At 34.2% G+C, this 23274-nt stretch overlaps 1 protein-coding gene across 1 annotated transcript; it reads right to left on the bottom strand.

Moving 5' to 3' along the window:
• Positions 1-1235: 1235 nt before the first annotated feature.
• On the bottom strand, positions 1236-21914 carry myoz2b (myozenin 2b). Its single transcript, XM_062026161.1, has 6 exons — positions 21705-21914; positions 19120-19239; positions 13891-14057; positions 10433-10526; positions 1896-2058; positions 1236-1833 (listed from the first exon to the last, which is right to left on the bottom strand). The coding sequence occupies exons 2-6, from the start codon at positions 19199-19201 to the stop codon at positions 1608-1610; spliced, it is 732 nt and encodes a 243-aa protein (XP_061882145.1). The 5' UTR covers positions 19202-19239; positions 21705-21914; the 3' UTR covers positions 1236-1607.
• Between the last annotated feature and the right edge of the window lie 1360 nt (positions 21915-23274).

The following is a 23274-nucleotide window of genomic DNA, read 5'->3' as shown; positions in this document are numbered from 1 at the left end:
TGAAATAAATACAAAGTTGAAATATCAATAAATTCCCAAAAATGTTTGCGCTACACAATAATTGTAATTGTTTGCATGGGTCAGAATTACAGTAGAAAGTGTATTTGTACTCAAATTATAGTTAAGTGAAGAACTATCAGTTGACTATATCTTTATCCCTACAATGAATTTCTATATTTTTGTTAGAGTGTATACTGTTCAATTAATTTATTCTCACAAAATCTTGAGTAAATATATACTGTATACATAAATATCGGTTATTGTTATCAGTTGTAAAAGTCTGGAAATTATCGGTATATTATTGTGCATCCCTAATCATGATTAATCTAAATTAATTCACAGCAATCATGATTAATCTAATTTATAGTTGTAGTTATTTACAGTATATAGCAAAATATGGCAAAAATTAAATACATTGATGGCTATTTACATAAATATTTGTGCGCCTACAGAAGAGGTGTACGAGTGCGAGTATATTTTCTGCAAATTTGAACAAATTGTGATCATATTGATAACCATGATCATAATCATAATTTCAAATAACTCCACTTTTTATTCCCTTTAGTGTAGCGCAGGGGTATCAAATGTACGGCCCGCGGGCCAGATCAGGTTCGTGAACAGGTTTTATCCGGACCGCGTGATGAGTTTGCTAAGTATAAAAATGAGCCCAAATTTTTTGAATGAAAGAAACTGCTGCTCTAAATGTGTCCACTAGATGTCGCAATTGCAATTCTTTGTATCTTTGTAGATGAAAAATCAATCAAATCAAAAAAACACATGTTAGTGCACCAGTCGAGGAAAATGAGCAAACTACATAAATAACATCCTGTAATTTGATTTTGAAATTATAATTTTTATCCTGATAGATAATTAACACCAATGAGTTGACTGATGAACATTATCTCATAATTTATTCAGAAAGTATAAAAAACAACAATTGAAGATAGAATACTATTAACCACGACATGTAAGTGTAAAAAAACAACAAAATTATGAGTTATACATTTTCAGAATGTGCTTGTTCTATTTTTAAACAAAGAAAACAATCTAAAGTTGTCTTTATTTTTAAGTTATCGTGCCGTGTTTTTACCAGTCCGGCCCACTTCGGAGTAGGTTTTTCTCCATGTGGCCCCCGATCTAAAATGAGTTTGACACTCCTTTACTAGCCGGTCCACATACCGTAGATTGAAGAAGTGTGAATACAAATATATTTTTGATCAAATTTATTTCCTCTTTTTTGCTGTTTGGGTCACGATGGTAACAGATTTCAAAACGTATAATGGTGTCGCAGCGTATAAACCAAGGTAGTGTACATTCTGACAAACCAACACGGATAATTTTTGTGAATAATTCAGCCATGGCAGAGTTCTGCGCTCTACTGAGTGCCACTGTAATAGTTTTCCTATATGTTTTAATTGTGCTCAGTCAATAAATAAGCTGAATTCTTTATTTACACATGTTCAGAACCACTGGAAACTCTTTTGCAGCACATACCATTCTCTATTTACACAAAGTTCTAACCCCAGTGTACAACAAACACACCAATCATCTGAAGGATAGCTGAGTGAAGCATTCTGTTGTCCAAAAAATGGCAGCTGTGTGAGTGACTACAGGTCATCCGACTCGGGCACTTGAATGGACTCTAGGGTGATTTGGGGCAAGATCAAATGGGTGCCCTCGGTTATCCATCCCTGGGCCGTTCTGTTGAAGGTGGGCCGCTTGATCCCCGCATCCTGGAGCTCCGGGTACTTGGGCGGATTGAGGTCCAGCTCTGGGAGTTTGAATGTGATTCCTCGGGGCGCTTTGTCGAAGCCGCCATAAGGGGTCGCGACCCTGTAACGAGCACCGCGTTATCATCCCTGTTACTTGACATGAAAAATGCACACTCGACTTACCGGTTGAAGCTTTTGTACTCAGGAAGTTCAGGGGGAGGGTCCATTGCGGGCATTTGTAGTTTGAAAGTCTCAGTGAGGCCCGGGTCATCGCTGATGGCCTCCTCCCACGGTGAGTGGTAGGATTTAGACATGGCGGAGGCATTTGACTCATCTGCATTCGTATCTGTCATAGAAGCACATCGTTTAAACATCATATTAACCAGTGATGACCCCTAAAGCAGCGTTTTTCAACCTTTTTTCAGTCAAGGCACATTTTTTGCATTGAAAAAATGCAGAGGCTCACCAGCAGCAGAAATCATTAAAAAATTTAACTCAGCAGCCGATATTGACAGTAAAAAGTCGTTCTCGCAATTGTTAGAAATGACTTTAAACCAGGGGTGGGGAATTAATTTTTACCGGGGGCCGCATGAGGAACCCGAGCACTGCTGGAGGGCCACATCGACAATATTTCAATTAAATTTTGCTCAATATTACTTTTTATATATACCGTAAGATAAATAATAATAATAATAATAATAATAATAATAATAATTAATAATAATACTTTAATTTAACCTAACTTAACTTTATACCAAAAGCACTGCTTTGGAAATCATTTGTACCCCTTTCAGAGATCACATTTAGTTCCCCTTAAACATCCTCATGTTGCACAATGAAATGTAAGCATAGGATGAAGTGTGCATTCCTGTAACTTTCTCTAGTAACAGCATTCCATGATTAATATAAATGCATTAACATTAATAATAAATGACAGTAAAATAAGCACACGTATGACTGAGGAGTCATAGTGTAACTTTGTGTGGTGTTTGAGTTGTCCGACTTTTTGTGTGGCCATAAACACACCAGTGGTTTAGTGGTATGCGTGTTGGTGACAGATGACAAGTTGGTTTTGGCCTGGTTTGTACGGCAGAAAATGACTAGTTTTTCGAGATAGAAGTGTTTTACTCATGCATTTTGGTGTGGTTATGGCCGAATATAAACAGTTTTGCTCAATAAAGTGATCGATATAATTCCTGGCCTCGAAGCATCTCGATAAGTTTAAACCATAAACAACCATGCATCACTATAGCTCTTGTCTCAAAGTAGGTGTACTGTCACCACCTGTCACATCACGCTGTGACTTATTTTGAGTTTTTTGCTGTTTTCCTGTGTGTAGTGTTTTAGTTGTTGTCTTGCGCTCCTACTTTAGTGGCTTTTCCTGTTTTGTTGGTATTTTCCTGTAGCAGTATCATGTCTTACTTTGAGCGCTTTTCCCCACACCTGCTTGGTTTTTAGCAATCTAGACTATTTAAGTTGTTGCTATCCTTCTTTGTGGGGACATTGTTGTCATGTCATGTATGGATGTACTTTGTGGACACCGTCTGCTCCACACGCTGTAATGTAAGTCTTTGCTGTCGTCCAGCATTCTGTTTTTGTTTACTTTGTAGCCAGTTCAGTTGTAGTTTCGTTCTGTATAGCCATCCCTAAGCTTCAATTCCTTTTCTTTGGGGCACTCGCCTTTTGTTTATTTTTGGTTTATGCGTTAGATACCTTTTTCCCTGCGCGCTGCCTCCCGCTGTCGTCTACATATTGTGATCACGACAAACCATGTTCCCGACATCTACAAAGCAATTAGCCACCTGCTGCCACCTATTGATATGAAAGAGTATAACATGGTTACTCTGCCGAGCTCTAGACAGCACCAACACTCAATTATTTGCGGATTATAATTACTGGTTTGCAAGCAAAAACATTTTTTTAACCCAATTAGGTGAAATTATATAATCTCCCACGGCACACCACACTGTATCTCACGGTACACCAGTGTGCCACAGCACAGTGGTTGAAAAACACTGCCCTAAGGAACACCAACACATATGAATTTTTAATAGAGATCGAACGTTTGAAATCAAGTTATCTGCCATGATGACAGTTTGGATTCAAATTGTTATTTTCATGTGTTTATATCACTTCCCGTCCTGGTGCTCTTGTTTTGATAGTGTTTCCTGTTTGGTGTCTGTTTTGAAGCACCTTTACTTTCTGTCTTGTCCTGCCAGAACACCTATTCCTCATTAGTAATTAGTTCTATTCAGTGCCACCTTGTTCACTCGTCAGTGCTGGGATTATTTAGTGTATTCCATCGTGTCCTTTTGATTTCTGAGTTCCTGCTAGCCATTTTTTATTTTTCTGCCTAATTCAACAACCGTCTGCCCAGTGCATGGGTTCTCAACCTTTTTGAACTCGGCTCCCACATTTTCCACTACAGAGGGGTCCGGCGCCCACTCAAATATGAACACTGAATTAGTAATCTTACTAATCGTATTCAATAATTATATCTAACCTCCTTATAGTGAAACATGTTAACAACCTTGTCAAATGTTTTGAAACCATATGTTAATCACAAAGATTATTTATCTAACACATAAACCTTAGGCTTAGGTCAGGCTGATTACAAATATAAATACTAACTAAATATACGAAAAAGACCTGATGAGAAACATGTTTACATGCAATTACGCATCTTAAATGTTTCTTAAACGGGCAACAAAATTAAAGTTTGACTACTTTAGTCATAATTTTGGCGCTTAAACTTTTTCTGTTTTTTTTTTTATATTGTCTTTACTGCCACAAGTAGTGAGAAAGTGTATTACAGTTGAGAACCGCTGCAGCCAATACGAACGACAGCTGAGAAACAAGGGACGCCGGCCTTATGGTTCGGAAACACTGGTATAGACCAACAAGATGCTTAAAACAAATAAAATGCTCTTCTGGCAAGTTAATCATTTGGTGATGATATTGCTCATTTTCGTCATTTTTAATTTTTTGTGTGTTTTTTAATTTACATAAAACACACATAATGTTAATTAATTTAATAAAATAAAATACAGCCACTCTAATTCCAGCCCAATTCCAACTTTATAATACTTTGGATATAAAAATGTACAAATCAGTTGAGAAACACGCAAAATATAACACTTGGTAAATAAAATAGTAAAATAAAACAAAACACATTATAATAGCCACAGGATTATTAATAATGATAATAAAACTACCAATAAGGGGTGGGCCAAAGAAAAGGCAAACTAAATAAATAAATACTTCCAGGTAGTTGTAGATTGTCCCCAACTACATGACAGATAGTTAATAGTAATGGGCCCCTATTGGGTCCATTTGTACACTCTCAGTTACATTAAAATGGATATTATACATGTGGGCCCATAGATAGAAATGCTGTTAAATGTAGCTTTGATGTAGTAAGCTACTTTTGCCGTGTAGCTTGTAGTGTAGCTTGCTACAATTCTCTGGGGATAGCTTTCCCTGTAGCTTCGCTACATTTAATCGAGAGTAACTTGTACCTTAGCTGACTACATTTTCCAAGTAGCTTGCCCATCACAACTAGTACTCCTCTGCTTCTCTGGTCCAAGTTTTTCACAGACAGCAAGTGGAAGTGTTGATGGGTGAGTTTGGGATACAATTAATTAATTAAGTGCCGACACTCAGCTTCATGAAATAAATAAATATGTTATTAAATAGTGAATATGTAAATCTTGAAATAATTGATTAAATCAAATAATAATTAAATCAATAGTTAATTTTAAAAATATTAAAATCATGATATAATCGATTCATTATTGAATTAATGAAACAATAGTTATTAAATATTTGAATAATGAATGAAAAATGTATTAAATCATAAAATCGTGAAAACCAAAATGAATTGCATAATTAATTAAATATTGAAATAGTTATATACATTATGAAATAATTAACCAATAATTAATTAAACAATTACTTAAATCATGAAATAAATCAATCAATCATGAAACAATTCAATCGGTAGTGAAATAAAAAAATAATAAAATTTAAAAAATTATGAAATCATAAAACAATTAAATACATTATTAAATATTGTAATACATGATAAAATAATTAATGAAATCATGAATTAATGAACTGAGTAGTTAAATGGATAATTAATTAAATAATTCATGAATACAATGATATTAATAATAATATTTATTTAAATCATGGAATGATCAAATGAATAATTAATTAAATATTGATATTCATCCATCCATCCATCCATCCATCCATTTTCTACCGCTTATTCCCTTCGGGGTCGCGGGGGGCGCTGGAGCCTATCTCAGCTACAATCGGGCGGAAGGCGGGGTACACCCTGGACAAGTCGCCACCTCATCGCAGTATTGATATTCATATAATGGTAATTTAAAAAAAATCGATATATCGAAATAATTAATAAAATGATGAAATAAGTAAATGTACTTTTACCAAACACCCATTTGATAACACATTTATGTATACAATTCCAATTATGATTAATTAGTGATGACACATTTAAGTAATTATTTGAAGAGGTGTGTATTTATTTATTTTGTCTCGTTTGACCCTCCATAGTTATGCAGTGTGAAGTCTCCTCAAACTGTATCAACAAAAAAAAAAAATCTATTTTTTTTAATATTCCTCCAGCTGTTGCACCTCCCACAGGTACAGCAGACACATGTCACACACGCACACACCGCTGAGTTTAATACGTTGTCAACTTTTTTCGTACAAAAACATCAGTGACCACGACGTGATCATGAGTTGAGTTTGCAGCAACAGAGCAAAGACTTTGGGTTTGTGATGAGATTATGAAGCGGGAGCGTGCTTAGAAAGCTCTTAGCCTTGGCAGGCTGACTTGTCCATCATTATGATCTTGGGTCTTAAAATAGCACATACTTGAAGTGTACACTCATCATATAACATGTCCACATGGGATGACACCCCTTCAGGACTAAAGCTGGGAGCTTTGATGGCCTGCATGAGACAAAACCTTGTCATTAATCATTCTTTTGAAAAAAGATTTTCCAAACTAAACATCAGCCGTACAGTACTTCTTAAATCTCTTGTATGATCCGAGCTCCTCACGGCTCTACAGTGTGTCGTCCTTTTTTTTATGACAACCTTACATAATCACCAGCTCATGCTTGAATGTTTGCCACTGGCTCGTATTTTTAGCCCACAGTGGGGGAAATATGGGCGGCAAATGACAACGAAAAAATAAAACCTGACACAGCAAATATGACGCAACAAATGCATGATAGGTGAACATGTTGAAATCCTTATTAATGCTGTGAATCCCATTTCACTGTGGAAAAGCCTTAAATCGGGGGTGTTCAACATCTGACAGGTAAATGGTGCCATTGGAACACACATTCTGTGATATGGATGGAATATTCTAATAATAAGCATTAAGCCAGGGGTGTCAAACTCATTTTAGGTCAGGGGCCGCATGGAGGAAAACCTATTCTCACACGGGCCAGGCAGGTAACATCATGGCATACTAATTAAAAAATAAAGACAACATAATTTTTTTTATTTTTATATTGTTTTACTTTGGCCAAAAAGAGAACAAGCACATTCTTAAAATGTACATATTACAACTTATCCTTTTGGCAAAACACTTCATGTTAGTTAAAAAATTCTGATGGAAAAAAATGGTGCAGTTTCGAAAACACTTTGTCTCAGTGTTTTTACAAAGCCATTAAACTTCAATCACTTCCTGTTTAGCATTCTCATGTTGACAATTCACCATCAAAGATGTGTTTGGAAAAGCAATCGAGTGTTACCTCAAACCATCGCATTGGTGACAACTGCCACGACACATTCATTTGTCATCATTCAAATATTACAATTATAATCAAAACAATTGTCAAAAAACAAAGGTAGAAACACACATTATTACAATGGAGTTCAGGTTGCACATCGTGCCATCAACCAATTTCGAACACTACACGGAACTCTAACTACAATGATGTTGACTTAAGCCTTTGCTTAACTTACCGTTTTGTTATTTTATCCGTTGAATGGATAATTTACAATAAAAGAAAGTATTGTGCGTCGATACAGCATTAGTCTGCTGCTAGCCACAACAGGAGCAGCTGACTGCTTGCACCTGCACTCATTGGAGTAGCGGCAGCCAATCTATTTTTATATTGAGCAAACTCATCTTGCGGGCCCTATCAGGACCGCGGGCGGTGTTTTTGACACTCCTGCACTAAGCTAAAAAGTATTTAAAAAAATATAACATATAATAATAAACCTTATTTAAAAAAAAGGTTAAAATGTGTCTCTGATCACAGACACTTTATTTTTCACTCCTTTTTTAATTGTGGAGATGCCTTAAAATTGATTCCTAAACTTTTCAAAATTATATATATATATATATATATATATATATATATATATATATATATATATATATATATATATATATATATATATATATATATATATATATATATATATATATATATATATATATATATATATATATATACACACAGTGTGTGTGTGTATATTTATGCATATATGTATATATGTGTCTGTATATATATGTATTTATATATATGTTTGTGTGTGTATATATGTACAATATGTATGTATATGTGTATGTGAAGTTGGCACGTTGTGTAATTGGTAGATAAAAACAGAATACAATTATTTGCAAATACTTTTAAACTTATATTCAATTGAATAGACTGCAAAGACAAGATATTTAATGTTCGAACTGAGAAACATAACTTTTTTTTTGCAAATAATCATTAACTTAGAATTTAATGGCAGCAACACATTGCAAAATAGTTGGCGCAGGGGCATTTTTACCACTGTGTTACATGGCCTTTCCTTTTAACAACACTCAGTAGACGTTTGGGAACTGAGGAGACACATTTTTTAAGCTTTTCAGGCGGAATTATTTCCCATTCTTGCTTGATGTACAGCTTAACTTGTTCAACAGTCCAGGGGTCTTCGTTGTGGTATTTTAGGCTTCATAATGCGCCACACATTTTCAATGGGAGACAGGTCTAGACTGCGGGCAGGCCAGTCTAGTACCCGCACTCTTTTAATACGAAGCCACGCTGTTGTAACACGTGCAGAATGTGGCTTGGCATTGTCTTCCTGAAATAAGCAGGGAAAATACATTACTTTGATGGCAACATATGTTGCTCCAAAACCTGTATGTACCTTTCAGCATTAATGGTGCCTTCACAGATGTGTAAGTTACCCATGCCTTGGGCACTAATACACCCCCATACCATCACAGATGCTGGCTTTTCAACTTTGCGCCTATAACAATCCGGATGGTTCTTTTCCTCTTTGGTCCGGAGGACACGACGTCCACAGTTTCCAAAAACAATTTGAAATGTGGACTCGTCAGACCACAGAACACTTTTCCACTTTGCATCAGTCCATCTTAGATGAGCTCAGGCCCAGCGAAGCTGGCGGCGTTTCTGGGTGCTGTTGATAAATGGCTTTGGCTTTGCATAGTAGAGTTTTAACTTGCACTTACAGATGTAGCGACAAACTGTAGTTACTGACAGTGGTTTTCTGAAGTGTTCCTGAGCCCATGTGGTGATATCCTTTACACACTGATGTCGCTTTTTGATGCAGGGATCGAAGGTCCGTAATATCATCGCTTGCGTGCAGTGATTTCTCCAGATTCTCTGAACCTTTTGATGATATTACGGACCGTAAATGGTGAAATCCCTAAATTCCTTGCAATGGCTCGTTGACAAATGTTGTTCTTAAATTGTTGGACAATTTGCTCATGCATTTCTTCACAAAGTGGTGACCCTCACCCCATCCCTGTTTGGAAGTGACTGAGCATTTCATGGAAGCTGCTTTTATACCCAATCATGGCACAAACTTGTTCCCAATTAGCCTGTCCACCTGTGGGATGTTCCAAATAAGGGTTTGATGAGCATTCCTCAACTTTCTCAGTCTTTTTTGCCACTTGTGCCAGCTTTTTTGAAACATGTTGCAGGCATCAAATTCCAAATAAGCTAATATTTGCAAAAAATAACAAAGTTTTCCAGCTCAAACGTTAAGCATCTTGTCTTTGCAGTCTACTCAATTGAATATAGGTTGAAAAGGATTATCAAATCATTGTATTCTGTTTATATTTACGATTTACACAACGTGCCAACTTAACTGGTTTTGGGTTTTTTACTTTATGTGTGTAAATATATTTTTACTTTACATGCAGTCTGGCCAATTTTTTTTTAGCCCAATGCGGCCCCATGAGTCAAAAAAGTTTGGACACCCCTGCTATAACAAGTCCATAGACTTATATTTGTCAGATCATGGACTTATATTGGTAAGATTGGTCAGATTAGGGCAGTTTAGCTTGTCGTTGTTGTTGTTTTAGCTTGTTAATAAAGAGATAGCTAATTTATCACATCCCTGTTAAGTTTTGTTTGATATTTAGTACTATATAGCACTTTATATTGTGTTCAAAGTGTACAAACCTTCACTAATATATGAACTTTGGTCAAGGCTGGGATCCATTATTAATATCTACATTCTTTCTTGTGGAGACATTTGCTTCACTGTACACACTTTTCAATTTACAAACCGTGTTCAGGAACCAATTAAGTTTGTAAGTCCAAGTTCCACTGTAATTATATATTTAGTATTCTTATTTGTATTGTATTGTACCATATTTGTTTATATCCCGGATGCATATAGACTGAATGGCAAAATGTGAGTTGCATTACCTTGAGGTGTGTCATCTGGGTTGGGAGTGTTTCCATTGGTTGGTGCATCCACTTTAATTTCAATCATGTGTGCGTTCGCAGTCAGAAAATCATGCTGTAAAACACAAGAAAGTTAACAGGGGCAGTTTTGAGGCTGGAACCGACAACTTTAAAAACAAAAATCTGTTTTATTGACCGTTAGGCAAAACTGTACCTTTGTTGTTAACCTGCAGTGTGATTATGTTGTATAATACGTGGACCCCGACTTAAACAAGTTGAAAAACTTATTCGGGTGTTACCATTTAGTGGTCAATTGTACGGAATATGTACTGTACTGTACAATCTACTAATAAAAGTTTCAATCAATCAATCAATCAATTAAATTTCTATGCACTCAGGCTAAGTTCATAATGCAGGGTCAGATGTCCAATTCAGATTTTTTGTGTTAAATCTGATCTTTTTAGTGGCTGTTCACATTACAAAAAAATTAGATTTGTAATGTGAATGCAATCTGACCCTTCACGCGGACATGACGTCATAACGTCGCACGCACTGCAGTGTTTACTTGAAGTAAACATGGCTTCAGCTCTAGTCCGTCTCAGTAGTGGCGAATTTGTGGCAATTTCAAGGGTTTTGAGCAATAAAAGTCAGCATTTTCTGAACCGATTGAGAAGATTGAGAAGGAAGAGGACGAGTATATTGGCTCTGGCAGTTCAGCAGGATATTGAAAAGCGTGTTTATGGATAAGCAGTCGAAGACAAGAGTGGTGGACCGCTCATGTGAGTTCCTAAAACATAATTTTCACATGTTTTCTGCTCTGTTGTCAATGTTACTACCCAATCGGTACCGGAAGACACAATCGGTCCACACATGCACTTCCTTGAAATTGTTTTACGACAGTTATTATCGCACCCACCCCCTGGTGCTGCATTGTACTGCTGTTGTTCATATGTTTGTTTGTAAATGTTGAACATTATAAATAAAGATTTATACAAAAAAATAAAAATAATAAATAAAGTTATTATCGCTCCCGCCATTCCAGTTACCATGGTTTTCATCTTTATTTGAATAACAATGCCGTATAAAAAACCCTTAAGAATAAAGTATCTATTCTGAAACCGTACAGAAACTTGAACGATGTGCTCAGCAGCCTTAAATGGCAAATTAATCTATCTTTTTTTCACTACTTTATTTACAATAAATACACCAATTCACAATGCTAACTGTATATTTGTTGTTAAAACACATATATATTTAAATTACAGTAAGTGCCGTGTTTAAAAAAAAAAAATCAACAGTTCAAAAAATAAATGACGTGATGGGAGTCAGTGGCGCCCCCGTGCGTCATTCATTGCAATGACAAGAGTAAAAGTGGTTGAAAATGTGGCGATAATACTACCTAATTTTTTTAAATATACCCTTTGTTTATTTTTATATTCTTGTCATATGTTATTCCTAGGTAAGCTATGTTTTCTACAAAACATTAATAAAACATTCAAATATCAGAGAACATGACGTAGCAGAAACTCCGTTAACTATTGCAAGTCCAGGAAGTGACGTCGACTTCGCGCATGCGTGGACCGATCGTGTCTTCCGGTATCGATCATATATATTCATTTCATTTTTTTCATTTATTCATTTATTTTAGGCAATGACATGAATAAATAAGTACAAGGTAGACAATACATAATAAAATAAATTAATATAATGCAAAAGGTAATGGGTATGTAAGCATGATTGTCCAGTTTTGCCTGAAAGGGAGTGGGAAGAAGATCATTCCCAGTTCTCCATTCAGTGATTAATACATTGAGTTTCACTGTTACTTTGTTTAAGGATTATACAAATGTTGTATCATAGTGGCATTACCACAGGTAACAATAATTATTACACTGTATGAACAATGTAGGAAGAATGAATATACCAACAATGGTAATAGACAAAATGCCAACAATAGTAATAGACAACATAGCAATAATGGTAAAGAAACATTGAGCACATGTTAACACTTTGAGACAGAGTAAAAAGGGTCAAATTAAAGACCCTCATCTCTATATTTGAACCAGACCCGATGTTTGTATAATAGTTTAAATCGATTAATAGTTTGGCATTGCTTGTGTTGTAAGTCCAGTTTGTTCCATAGTTTTACTCCGCATACAGACACACAAAAACGTTTATGAGTGGTTTTGTAATTGTCTATTTTGGTAAATAATTTTGACTAGAGATGTCCGATAATATCGGCCTTCATTGTTTTTGTAGCTGTTGTTTTGAGGCATGCTTAAAAAAAAATAATAATAACGCACTTTGTGAAAGTCATAGTATAGTATTTCCCATAGTTGTAGTGGGTATTAGGATTATCTCAGGGAGAGCATGTCCCAAATTCCAAGATGCTATTTTGAGGCATGTTCAAAAAAATAATGCACTTTGTGACTTCAATAATAAATATGGCAGTGCCATGTTGGCATTTTTTTCAATAACTGGAGTTGAAGTTGTTCTCTTATTTTGGAAAACCTTGTTTTTGATCGATTGATTGAAACTTGTATTAGTAGATTGCACAGTACAGTACATATTCCGTACAATTGACCACTAAATGGTAACACCCGAATACGTTTTTCAACTTGTTTAAGTCCACGTTAATCAATTCATGGTAAAGTTACATTGTTTAATGCAGTGGTTCTCAAATGGGGGTACGCGTACCCCTGGGGGTACTTGAAGGTATGCCAAGGGGTACGTGAGATTTTTTTTTAAATATTCTAAAAATAGCAACATTTAAAAAATCCTTTATAAATATAAATAAAAACCTACCTTTTTTTCCAAATAGTTCAAGAAAGACCACTACAAATGAGCAATATTTTGCACTGTTATACAATTTAATAAATCAGAAACTGATGACATAGTGCTGTATTTTACTTCTTTATCTCTTTTTTTCAACCAAAAATGCTTTGCTCTGATTAGGGGGTACTTAAATTTAAAAAAATTTCACAGGGGGTACATCACTGAAAAAAGGTTGAGAACCACTGGTTTAATGCATCCAGCGGGGCATCATAACAAAATTAGGCATAATAATGTGTTAATTCCACGACTGTATATATCAGTATCGGTTGATATCGGAATCTGTAATTAAGAGTTGGACAATATCGGAATATCGGATATCGGCAAAAAAGCCATTATCGGACATCTCTAATTATGACGCTTATCGCTTCTTGATGCACGAATCGCATATATATTTGATTTATATCCACATAGGGATATGAAACATTTGGAAATCCACTGTTCCCACTTACGTAAAAAGTCGCATATGATAAAAAAAAAATCCCATATTGACCTGCAGTGTGAACAAGGCCACATTAGTAAACAAACACTAATAAACAAGGAAGTAGCTTTAATGCCAAATTTCTAAGCAGCCTCCAATGGAATCATCATTGTGTTGAAAGACATCCAAAAGCAAATTTTCTGATAAACACCACATTTTTTTTACTCACATTAAGTTGTGCGTTGGCCTCGTTTTGTATGCTCTCAAACGTGTACTTTTCCGATCGTCTCTGGCGCATCTTGAAAAGGCGGGAGCCTCTGTTGGAGAGCAGCGACAGCTCCTCCAGCATGATGTCTTTGGGAGTGCTGTGCTTCTTTCCGAGATCCATCCCGTCCCCTGTAGTGCAACAATGCCAATATAAAACCTCACATGTCATATAACAGGATGTATGATAAATGCTGGCATGTAATAATCCTTAAAGTAGCAAACAATGGGATAATTGACCTCATGTACAGTCCATAAAGCAGATTGTTCATTATTGTGCACTGTCATAAATAAATAGATACAAAAATAAAAAAGACATGTTGTAGTTTAATAACCGACACCCACACACGCGCAGAAGTTGAAGCTTGTAATGTAAACGTAAGGTAAAGTGTGTAACGCATGCCAGCCAGTGTGCTTTGGCTACGTGTACCTTAATAAACCTCGACAACTTTAGGAGCAATGCTGGCTATCAGGTGCCAGCCAACGCTTTTAGCTCGGTTGTCAGCACACTCGCCTCCCATGCGGATGACCAGTCTGAAACGGTAAAAGGCAGCCCCAACTGGTAAAGACTTGATCTCGATTCCATTGTAGACATTTTCTGAACGTCTTAGAAAATCCACCAATAACCTTTTGAGCTATCTTTAGCGCAGTGGTGTCCAAAGTGCGGCCTGGGGGCCATTTGCGGCCTGCAGGTCATTTTTTAACGGCCCATTTTAAAATACGATTAAAAAAATTAAAAACATAAAAAGTGGTATGAAAGACCAAACAGGTGAAATGTAACAAGAAAAGGTTGCAATGTTTACTCTAATATCACAAAGCTGCCATGCAGGCTGTTTCTTTCTTTAAAAAATAATAATAAATCAAAAACAATGTTATTATGAATTATTGACCTATCCAAGGCTCCAATTACGTCACATTAAATATTGCACTTTGAGATATTTTTTGGGGAAAATGTTGCATATTTTGTGTTTGCCATATAAAAAATGTAGCTGTTTTTTTTTTTGTAAAGAAGGTCCTAAAACGAACAAACAAAAAACATAAACAACAATACAACTTATAATTGACGGATAGATCTGAAGTTGATCTCAAGATTATTGTGTTAAAAGTAAACAGTAAAAAAAAATGTATAATCTATTTTTTAACACTTTAATGAGTAGGACCCTTTTGGTTCCCCAATAATTTTTGTGTGATTTGTTTTTAAGTGTCATCGCTCAAAAAATAATAATGAATTAAAATCAATGGTGTTATGAGTTATTGACCTTTTTAAGGCTCCAATTATTATATAATCTCAAATATTCCACTTAAAAATTTTATTGGGTGAAAATATTGCATATTTTGTGTTTTTTCCAAAAAAAAACAGGGTTTTCTTTGACAAAAGGAGCATATGACTTAAATCTTTAAAAACTTTATATTGACAGATAGACCTAATGTTGATCTAGAGATTTAAAACTTGAATAATAATAAAAATAATAATACTGAATAATGTCACATTTTTTATATTTTTTTAACCAAAACCCTTTGGGGTCCCTAGGATCAAGCTTGAGTGGAGGCCTAAATGTATATTTTTTATACATATATTGTATTGGTTTTTAAAATAAAAAAATATCAAAATGGCCCCCGCTTGCTTTGATTTTTCAGTGTGCGGCCCTCAGTGGAAAAAATTTGGACACCCCTGCTTTAGCGGAATGGAAGAAAGAGAGGAAAACGTAAACATAAAGTCAGGCCCAAAATATAATCAGTTGTTCCTTATCCCAGTTCGGACAATTTCTAAAAGTTTCTTGAATATCTGCCCATAACTTTTTGAGCTGTTTTGCTAACTTGCTGACTAACTGACATATAGACAGACCGACCAGTCAAAGACCAGATTCCATAACCTTCTGGCGGAGGAAGTTAAGTGTAAATGATTATTTAATAGAGACAAACACAATCTTACCTAAGATATGATGAGACAAAAGGTGTGTGGTAGTGTAGTGGTTCACTTGGCTAACTTTCATGCAGCCAGCGTGGCATTGTGGTCATTTGGAATGTTCAGGACTTTTCATGCCAATGTTTTATTGATCTGATTGGTCCAATATCAGCAAAAAAACTAGAATCCAATGGTATCGACATGCATGTAAAATCTCTGATACAAACAGTCCTGCATCGGGTTTACTTTTGCAAAGATGGACAGCCAATTAACACTCAGGATATGTATTTTCTTCTATTTTAGTCAAGTCATTTACAAAAGGTAAACACGGTAGGCTGTAGGCTACTAGTATATAGCAGCTACACAACAGCTAGGCACACAATAGCGCACAAGCTAGACATTATTAATACGTTTCCTTAATTGAACGATATTGCGGTCTGAAAGACATTTTTCAATACAAACACGTATCAAAAAATTATACAGTCATCCCTCGACACATTGCGCTTAAAATTATGCAGCTTCAAAACATTGCAGATTTTTATAGTCTATATATGTATATGTATATATATATATATATATATATATATATATATATATATATATATATATATATATATATATATATATATATATATATATATATATATATATATATATATATGTGGGGGGGAAAATCACAAGACTATTTCATCTCTACAGGCCTGTTTCATGAGGGGTTTCCTCAATCCTCAGGAGATAATCTAATTAAGACATATATATATATATATATATATATATATATATATATATATATATATATATATATATATATATATATATATATATATATATATATATATACATATATATATATATATATATATATATATATATATATATATATATGCTGTATATATATATATATATATATATATATATATATATATGTATATATATATATATATATATATATATATATATATATATATATATATATATATATATATATATATATATATATATATGTATATATGTATATATACTGTATATATATATATATACTATATATATATATATATATATATATATATATATATATATATATATATATATATATATATATATATATATATATATATATATATATATATATATATATATATATATATATATATATATATATCAATCAGAGTGTGCTGTTCAGTATTGTGGCCACTGATTGGCTCAGCCTCAGGCAGCCTTACTATATTGGATTAAAAGAGTGTAAATGTGACTAAAGGGTGTAACTTCATGTCTAGAGGGCTCTCATAGTGTTGAAAAACATATTTAGAAGGTCTATGTTCTAGTTTTGAAAATTTAAGATTTATAATGAATGATTCCGTCTTCGCGGAAATTCATTTATCGCGGTGATGTCCTGAACCAAAGAACAGCGAAAAACCAGAGACGACTGTAGTTGCACATTCATTACAAATACAAAAGCAATACAAATACAAAAGCTTACTAGCAAGTACCTAGTAACAAACGCATCCGCATCATTCAACTTACTGTCATCATCTTCGGGTCATGAATCAGACACGCACGAAAAGTGTATCTGAACAATACTGCAGTCTAAAACACAACATTTGTCAAATATAAACACATATCTAATCATTCATAGTTGCATATTACTTACACATACAACGTCTTCAAGCAGAAGCGTATTAAAAAGTGTCCAGTAAGCAAAGGGTCCGCATCGTTCAGCTTACTTATAATCTTAAGGAATTGTTGTGACCACTAGGTTGCCACTCCACCTTAAATTTAAAGACAGCATAAATCCATATGTTATTGTTTTCATATCTACCATTGTTTTCTGTTTAAGTTATTTCACTCGATCAAGCCTTTTTTTTTAACATTAAAAACTCCAAAATAAAATGAAAGTATGTACTATAAATAGGGATGGGTATTGTTCATATTTGAACCGTCACGGTACAGATTCCCGGTACCTGGGAATCGATACTCAACGGATCTAATTTTCGGTACTTTTGTGTGTTTTGATAAATATTGATGGTTTATTAAGACAATTTAAATATATACAAAATATAATATACAAAATATAAAATAAAATAAAACACATTAAAATAAAAAATGAAAAACATAAAACATATAAAATATAAAATATATGTATATATATAAAATATAATAATAATAATATAAAATATAATATTTTTAATTTTTTTATTGCAACATATGAACATTTGTTGAATATGAAGACTGCTGTCCAGCTGTTATATCTTGTGTCATTATCACATTTTTGAGTCTCATTTGCAGGTATGACATTAGGTTGCAATTGCAGTTCCAAGTCCAAGAAGTTAAACGGCAGTAGTGTATAGTTTATGGTGCATCGGTCATTTCAGTCTTTACTGTCTGTTGCGCCCTCCAAAGTGTTAATACAGTAAGTATTGTACGCACAAGATGTTTGATTGTAACGTGCATCTTAGTTGTATTTTTTATTTTTTTTAAATTGAAGGCGTTGAACTTAAGAAGTTAAAATTGCTATTGCCAATCAGGATTTTGTTGAGTGCATTTCTTTGTTGACTTAGAAAATTGCAACATTATCTAGAGGTAGTTTGGCTATATCTGCTCTCAGTGCTGCTGGAGTGATGCCGAGTTTTCACTGTTAGATTTTACGTGAATCGGTTGGACCAACGGGATTCGGTCGGTGCCAAAAAAGTACAGAATTCGGTACCCATCCCTAACTATGTACCTACCCCTTACTCGGTATCGGTTAATACTCAAAGCTCCGATACCGGTAACGTATCGGAAGTGAAAAGTTGTATCGGGACACCTTTATTTTAGATACTTAATAAATCAGTGTGAATCAATGATAGAAATACAGTTACATCGCTACAGATGGGAGGAGCCAACTCAGGTCACAATTTGTGATTGATGGCTCGTCATAAAGCAGCTAACGAGATGTCAGCATGGAAACATGTTTATGTCAGACGAAAGGTTTCTCCATGTCATATTCCGTAAGCCCTGTCATGGAAAAAGGAGTTATCGCCATCCCTGAGAAGGACTTTACAATACAGCCTCATACGCCAACGGTGAGCAAATGGCCGCCAGCTGTCACAGCCCTTCACAGCGCCACAACTTCCCTCCCCGGTCCCACCCATCGACACACCCAGAAATAGAGCTCCCAACAGGGCCTCTATAGGAGCTAAATCAGCCCCTTAGCTTATTTCGGGCAGATAGCAGCCCTGACATTTTGCACTCGTATCCCTCAGAGGGTTATGGACTTGCAGCGGCGAAGCCCCGGGCGGAACGCCATACCATTGGCACCGTGGACCTCTCGACAAATAGCTGCTGCGTACTTCTTCTTCTCTCCAGCTGCCATTGTACAGAATTGTGACATTGCGGGCCTGGCAAGGTTGTCAAAGGGCAGCAGGCGTGCTGGAAACACATACAGGACACTAAGATGTGCTTGTTGGCACTTTGAAACATGGCGCGTCTACCGCCATTGTCAATAAACGGCCATGGCTCATATTTCTTTACAGTCATTGACAATAAGGAAAGAAATACAACTTGGTAGAAAATACTATGTTATGCAATAATTAGTAATCAAAACCATTATACAATAGACTTAGACTTCCTTTTTATTTTCATTCAAATTTGACCTTTACAGTACAAATAATATTGTGTTGCATTAGCTCATGGTAGTGCAGGATAAAAAAAGCAATAAGGTGCAGATATAAATAAATAGATTACTGTACAGATAAATATATTGCACATTTATGGATGTATGTTACATTGTCTTTATATTCCAGTGAGTTAATCCGTTTTTGGATAGTATTGTCATAACAATCAAATAAAAAATAGTGTATTCAATAATAAAATACTTTATTTAGCACAATCATTTTGTAGGTGCAATTTTTGTTTTAGCTTACAAATATTAGGAGATCATTGTGTTTGTGCACCTTTGAAGAGAACTACAGTAATACTGTACATGGAAATCCAAAGTGAATATTTATAAAATGCATATTCAACCCCAGGAAATGATGCATTGACTATTGTATTTAATACTAACAATAATATACAACAACTAAGAATAATAATGACAATAATAATAACCACGTTTTTTAAACTACATCTCATCATACTTTTTGCATTTCAACTCATATGTTAGCTACCTTATATGGTTCCATGCAACAAAGTTGCTAAAATTGTTTGTCAGATTAAAATGTATTCCATAAACCCATGGTATTGTTAAATCACAATAGGACAAGTAATGCATGAATTACTTATTTATATATTTGTAAAATGTATATTCAACCCCAGAAAATCATGCATTGACTAATAATAACAATAAAAATAATAGTAATAAGTGTATTATTTCCTACTATTATTATTTGTTTTTGTTGTTGTATTATTTATATTCCTAGTTTTGCATTAGTATCATATTTATCATGAATGTACTTGTTTTCATTTCATTTGTTGACCATTTTTATTTCAACTTGTTCAACTTTTAATTGTACACATTTCATTATTATTTGTGATGATAATAATGCACTAATATTTTTTTTTTAACTACATCTAATTATAACTTTTGCATTTTAACACATATCTTAGGTACCTTTAATATGGCTACAGCCTACAAAATTGTTAAAATTGTACCCATGTTTGTCAGATTAAAATGCATTGTTATATCACAATAGGACAGGAACATACAGTAGTTTTACAAGTGGTAAGTGAAAACTGTGAAGTAGTGCTTGATTACTTATACATACTAGTAAGATAATAAACCCTTAAAAAAAATTAGACTAATAATTAAATAACAATAATTATTGTTTTTGTATTGTTTATTTATATTACTAGTTTTATGTTATCATGATTATCATTAATGTTTTTTTTTACTTTTATTTGTTGACAATGTTTTAACTTTTTATTGACACATTTTATCATTATTTGTGATAGTAATATTCCAACATTTTAATCATATTTTTATTGCATTGGGACGCATGTTTTAGGTACCTTGCTGCAAAATTCTGCCTTAATATTGTTTGCCTCGTCAAAATTGTGTCCATGTTGGTCAGATTAAAATGTATTCCCTAATTTCATTGTGTTATTCTATTTATAATAGGATGGGAACATAGTTTTAAAATTGTATAGGTAGCTGAAAAGTGTGAGGTAGTGCATGATTACTAATATATACTAGTAAAATATATAATGAACCCCCAAAAAACATTAATTTGACTAATAATTAAATAATAATAATTATTGTTTTTGTATTGTTTATTTATACTACTAGTTTTATGTTATCATTATTATCATTCATGTATTTTTTTACTTTTATTTGTTGACAACTTTTATTTAAACTTTTTATTGACGCATTTTATCAGTAATATACCAACATTTTAATCATATTTTTCGCATTTGGACGCATGTTTTAGGTACCTTGCTGCAAAATTATGTTATAATATTCTTTGCCTTGTCGGAATTCATGTTTGTCAGATTAAAATGTATTCCCTAATTTCATTATGTTATTCTATTTGTAATAGGACAGGTACATAGTATTAAAATTGTACAGGTAGCTGAAAAGTGTGAGATAGTGCATAAATATGAAGTCCATGCAAAAAAATGTAACATAACAATTGTAGGTTTAATGATAAAGTTGAGGTTGTATTTATTTTTTTTTTAAAAGATTGCTGTAGTTTTTCAATTTGAACTACATGTTGCATTGAAGTAATGAGGCACAATTTAAAGACAACAATAATTAGTTCCTCACCAAATTTAAAAAGAAGAAATAAAGGTTAAAAAAAACATGAACATGCAACAATTGGAGAACAATGATGTTCATTTAGGGATGATAAAATAATATATAAAATATTTGCCGAATCAACACTGAGCCTTTCACTGACCTGTGATGGTGTCCCGGGCGTGCAAGCAGTATCCTTGAGGGGAAGCGGGCGACGCTCAGAGGTCAACCAACACTCTCTGGTTTGATCTTCCCTGATCTTCACACTCTTGGACACTAAAGCCACACTGCCAGTGTGTCTCTGTGTCCGTTGTCCATGGAATGCAGCTTACATCAATAGGCTAAATATACCCTGACAAACACTCCAAAGCGCTCTCAAACACCACAGGGCTCGCATGTAGACCATGGGACAATGACACGGGTCCAGTTATTGGGGCGGAGGGGGACACGCTTCCCTCCCCCATTCCGGCGATAAAACCATTTTCTTGCGTCTGAATTGTCCAAGTCAACATGTCTCAAGGGGTTAAAACCTTTTGTGGCAACAAGTATTCAAGTTCACGACACAGCTGCCCCTTGTGGACTTGTCCCGACAAACAGTCCAAATATAATTCCTCTATATGATTACTGGCTTTAGAAAATGGTATACATAACACACAGCTAGGGATGGGTACCTGGAATCGATACCGGTACTCAACGATACCGATGTTTGGTAATCTTATGTGTGTTAATAAATCTTAATTGTTTTTGGTAATAAAATCTATTTTTTTTATTGCCACATTTAAAAATGTCCTGATTATAACTGCTGTCCAGTTGTTATATCTTGCTTTATCATCGCCATTTTACCCTTGAAAGGGTAAAAGAAAACACTTTTTTGGGTGCAACAATAGATGATAAAATGAATTGGAAAAAATGTAAAAAAAATATACAACATAAAGTAGCAAGAAACACGTCAATAATGACTAAAGCAAAACATGTTCTAGACCAAAAATCACTTCATATTCTTTACTGCTCGCTAGTGTTACCATATCTGAGTTATTGTGCAGAAATATGGGGAAACAACTACAAATTTGCCCTTCATTCACTAACGGTGTTACAAATAAGATCAATTAGAATAATACATAATGTTGGATATAGAGAACATACAAACCATTTATTTATTAAAATCACAAATATTGATATTCAACAATTTGGTACATTTGAAAAATGATGTACAAAGCAAACTATAACCTGCTATCCAAGAATGTACAACAATTCTTCTCAACAAAAGAGGAGAAATATAACCTTAGAGGAAAATCTAATTTAAAACATGTGTGTGTTTGTACAACACATAAAACCTTTAGCATATCAGTATGTGGAATTACATTATGTAATGGATTAAGCAAAGAAATCAAACAAAGCAGCAATATGATCCAGTTTAAGAGACTGTTCAAACTACAAGTGTTCACAAAGTACACAGAACAACAATTATGATGAATATCTTAAACCCTTTTTTTTTTTTTCATTGAGCTAAAGACAATTTATGTATTTAATGTGTTTACTTACTTTATGTATTATTTATTTGTTCACTGTTATGTTACAGAGAACAAGGAATTAGGATAAAATTGCTATGGAATGAAAAGGGGTAGGATTAAATAAGCTCAGTTTCTTCCTTCTCCTCTTCGGACGTGCTGTAATGAAACAACTGGAATTGTGTGATGCATTACATTGTGTCGTATGCATGTTTGAAATAAACT

Source organism: Entelurus aequoreus, linkage group LG18 (assembly GCF_033978785.1).
Source record: "Entelurus aequoreus isolate RoL-2023_Sb linkage group LG18, RoL_Eaeq_v1.1, whole genome shotgun sequence".
Lineage (NCBI taxonomy): Eukaryota > Metazoa > Chordata > Actinopteri > Syngnathiformes > Syngnathidae > Entelurus > Entelurus aequoreus.
Note: the sequence above shows the minus strand (reverse complement) of the source record. Positions and strands in the feature narration are given on the sequence as shown.

Excerpts from the sequence above, each read along its gene's own strand:
- myoz2b (XM_062026161.1), bottom strand. The coding sequence starts at position 19,201 with ATGTCACAATTCTGTACAATGGCAGCTGGAGAGAAGAAGAAGTACGCA. Across the intron at positions 10,527-13,890 it reads AGGCCAACGCACAACTTAAT|CATGATTTTCTGACTGCGAA; the intron begins GTGAGTAAAAAA and ends TGTGTTTTACAG. Across the intron at positions 2,059-10,432 it reads CCCAGATGACACACCTCAAG|ATACGAATGCAGATGAGTCA; the intron begins GTAATGCAACTC and ends CTTCTATGACAG.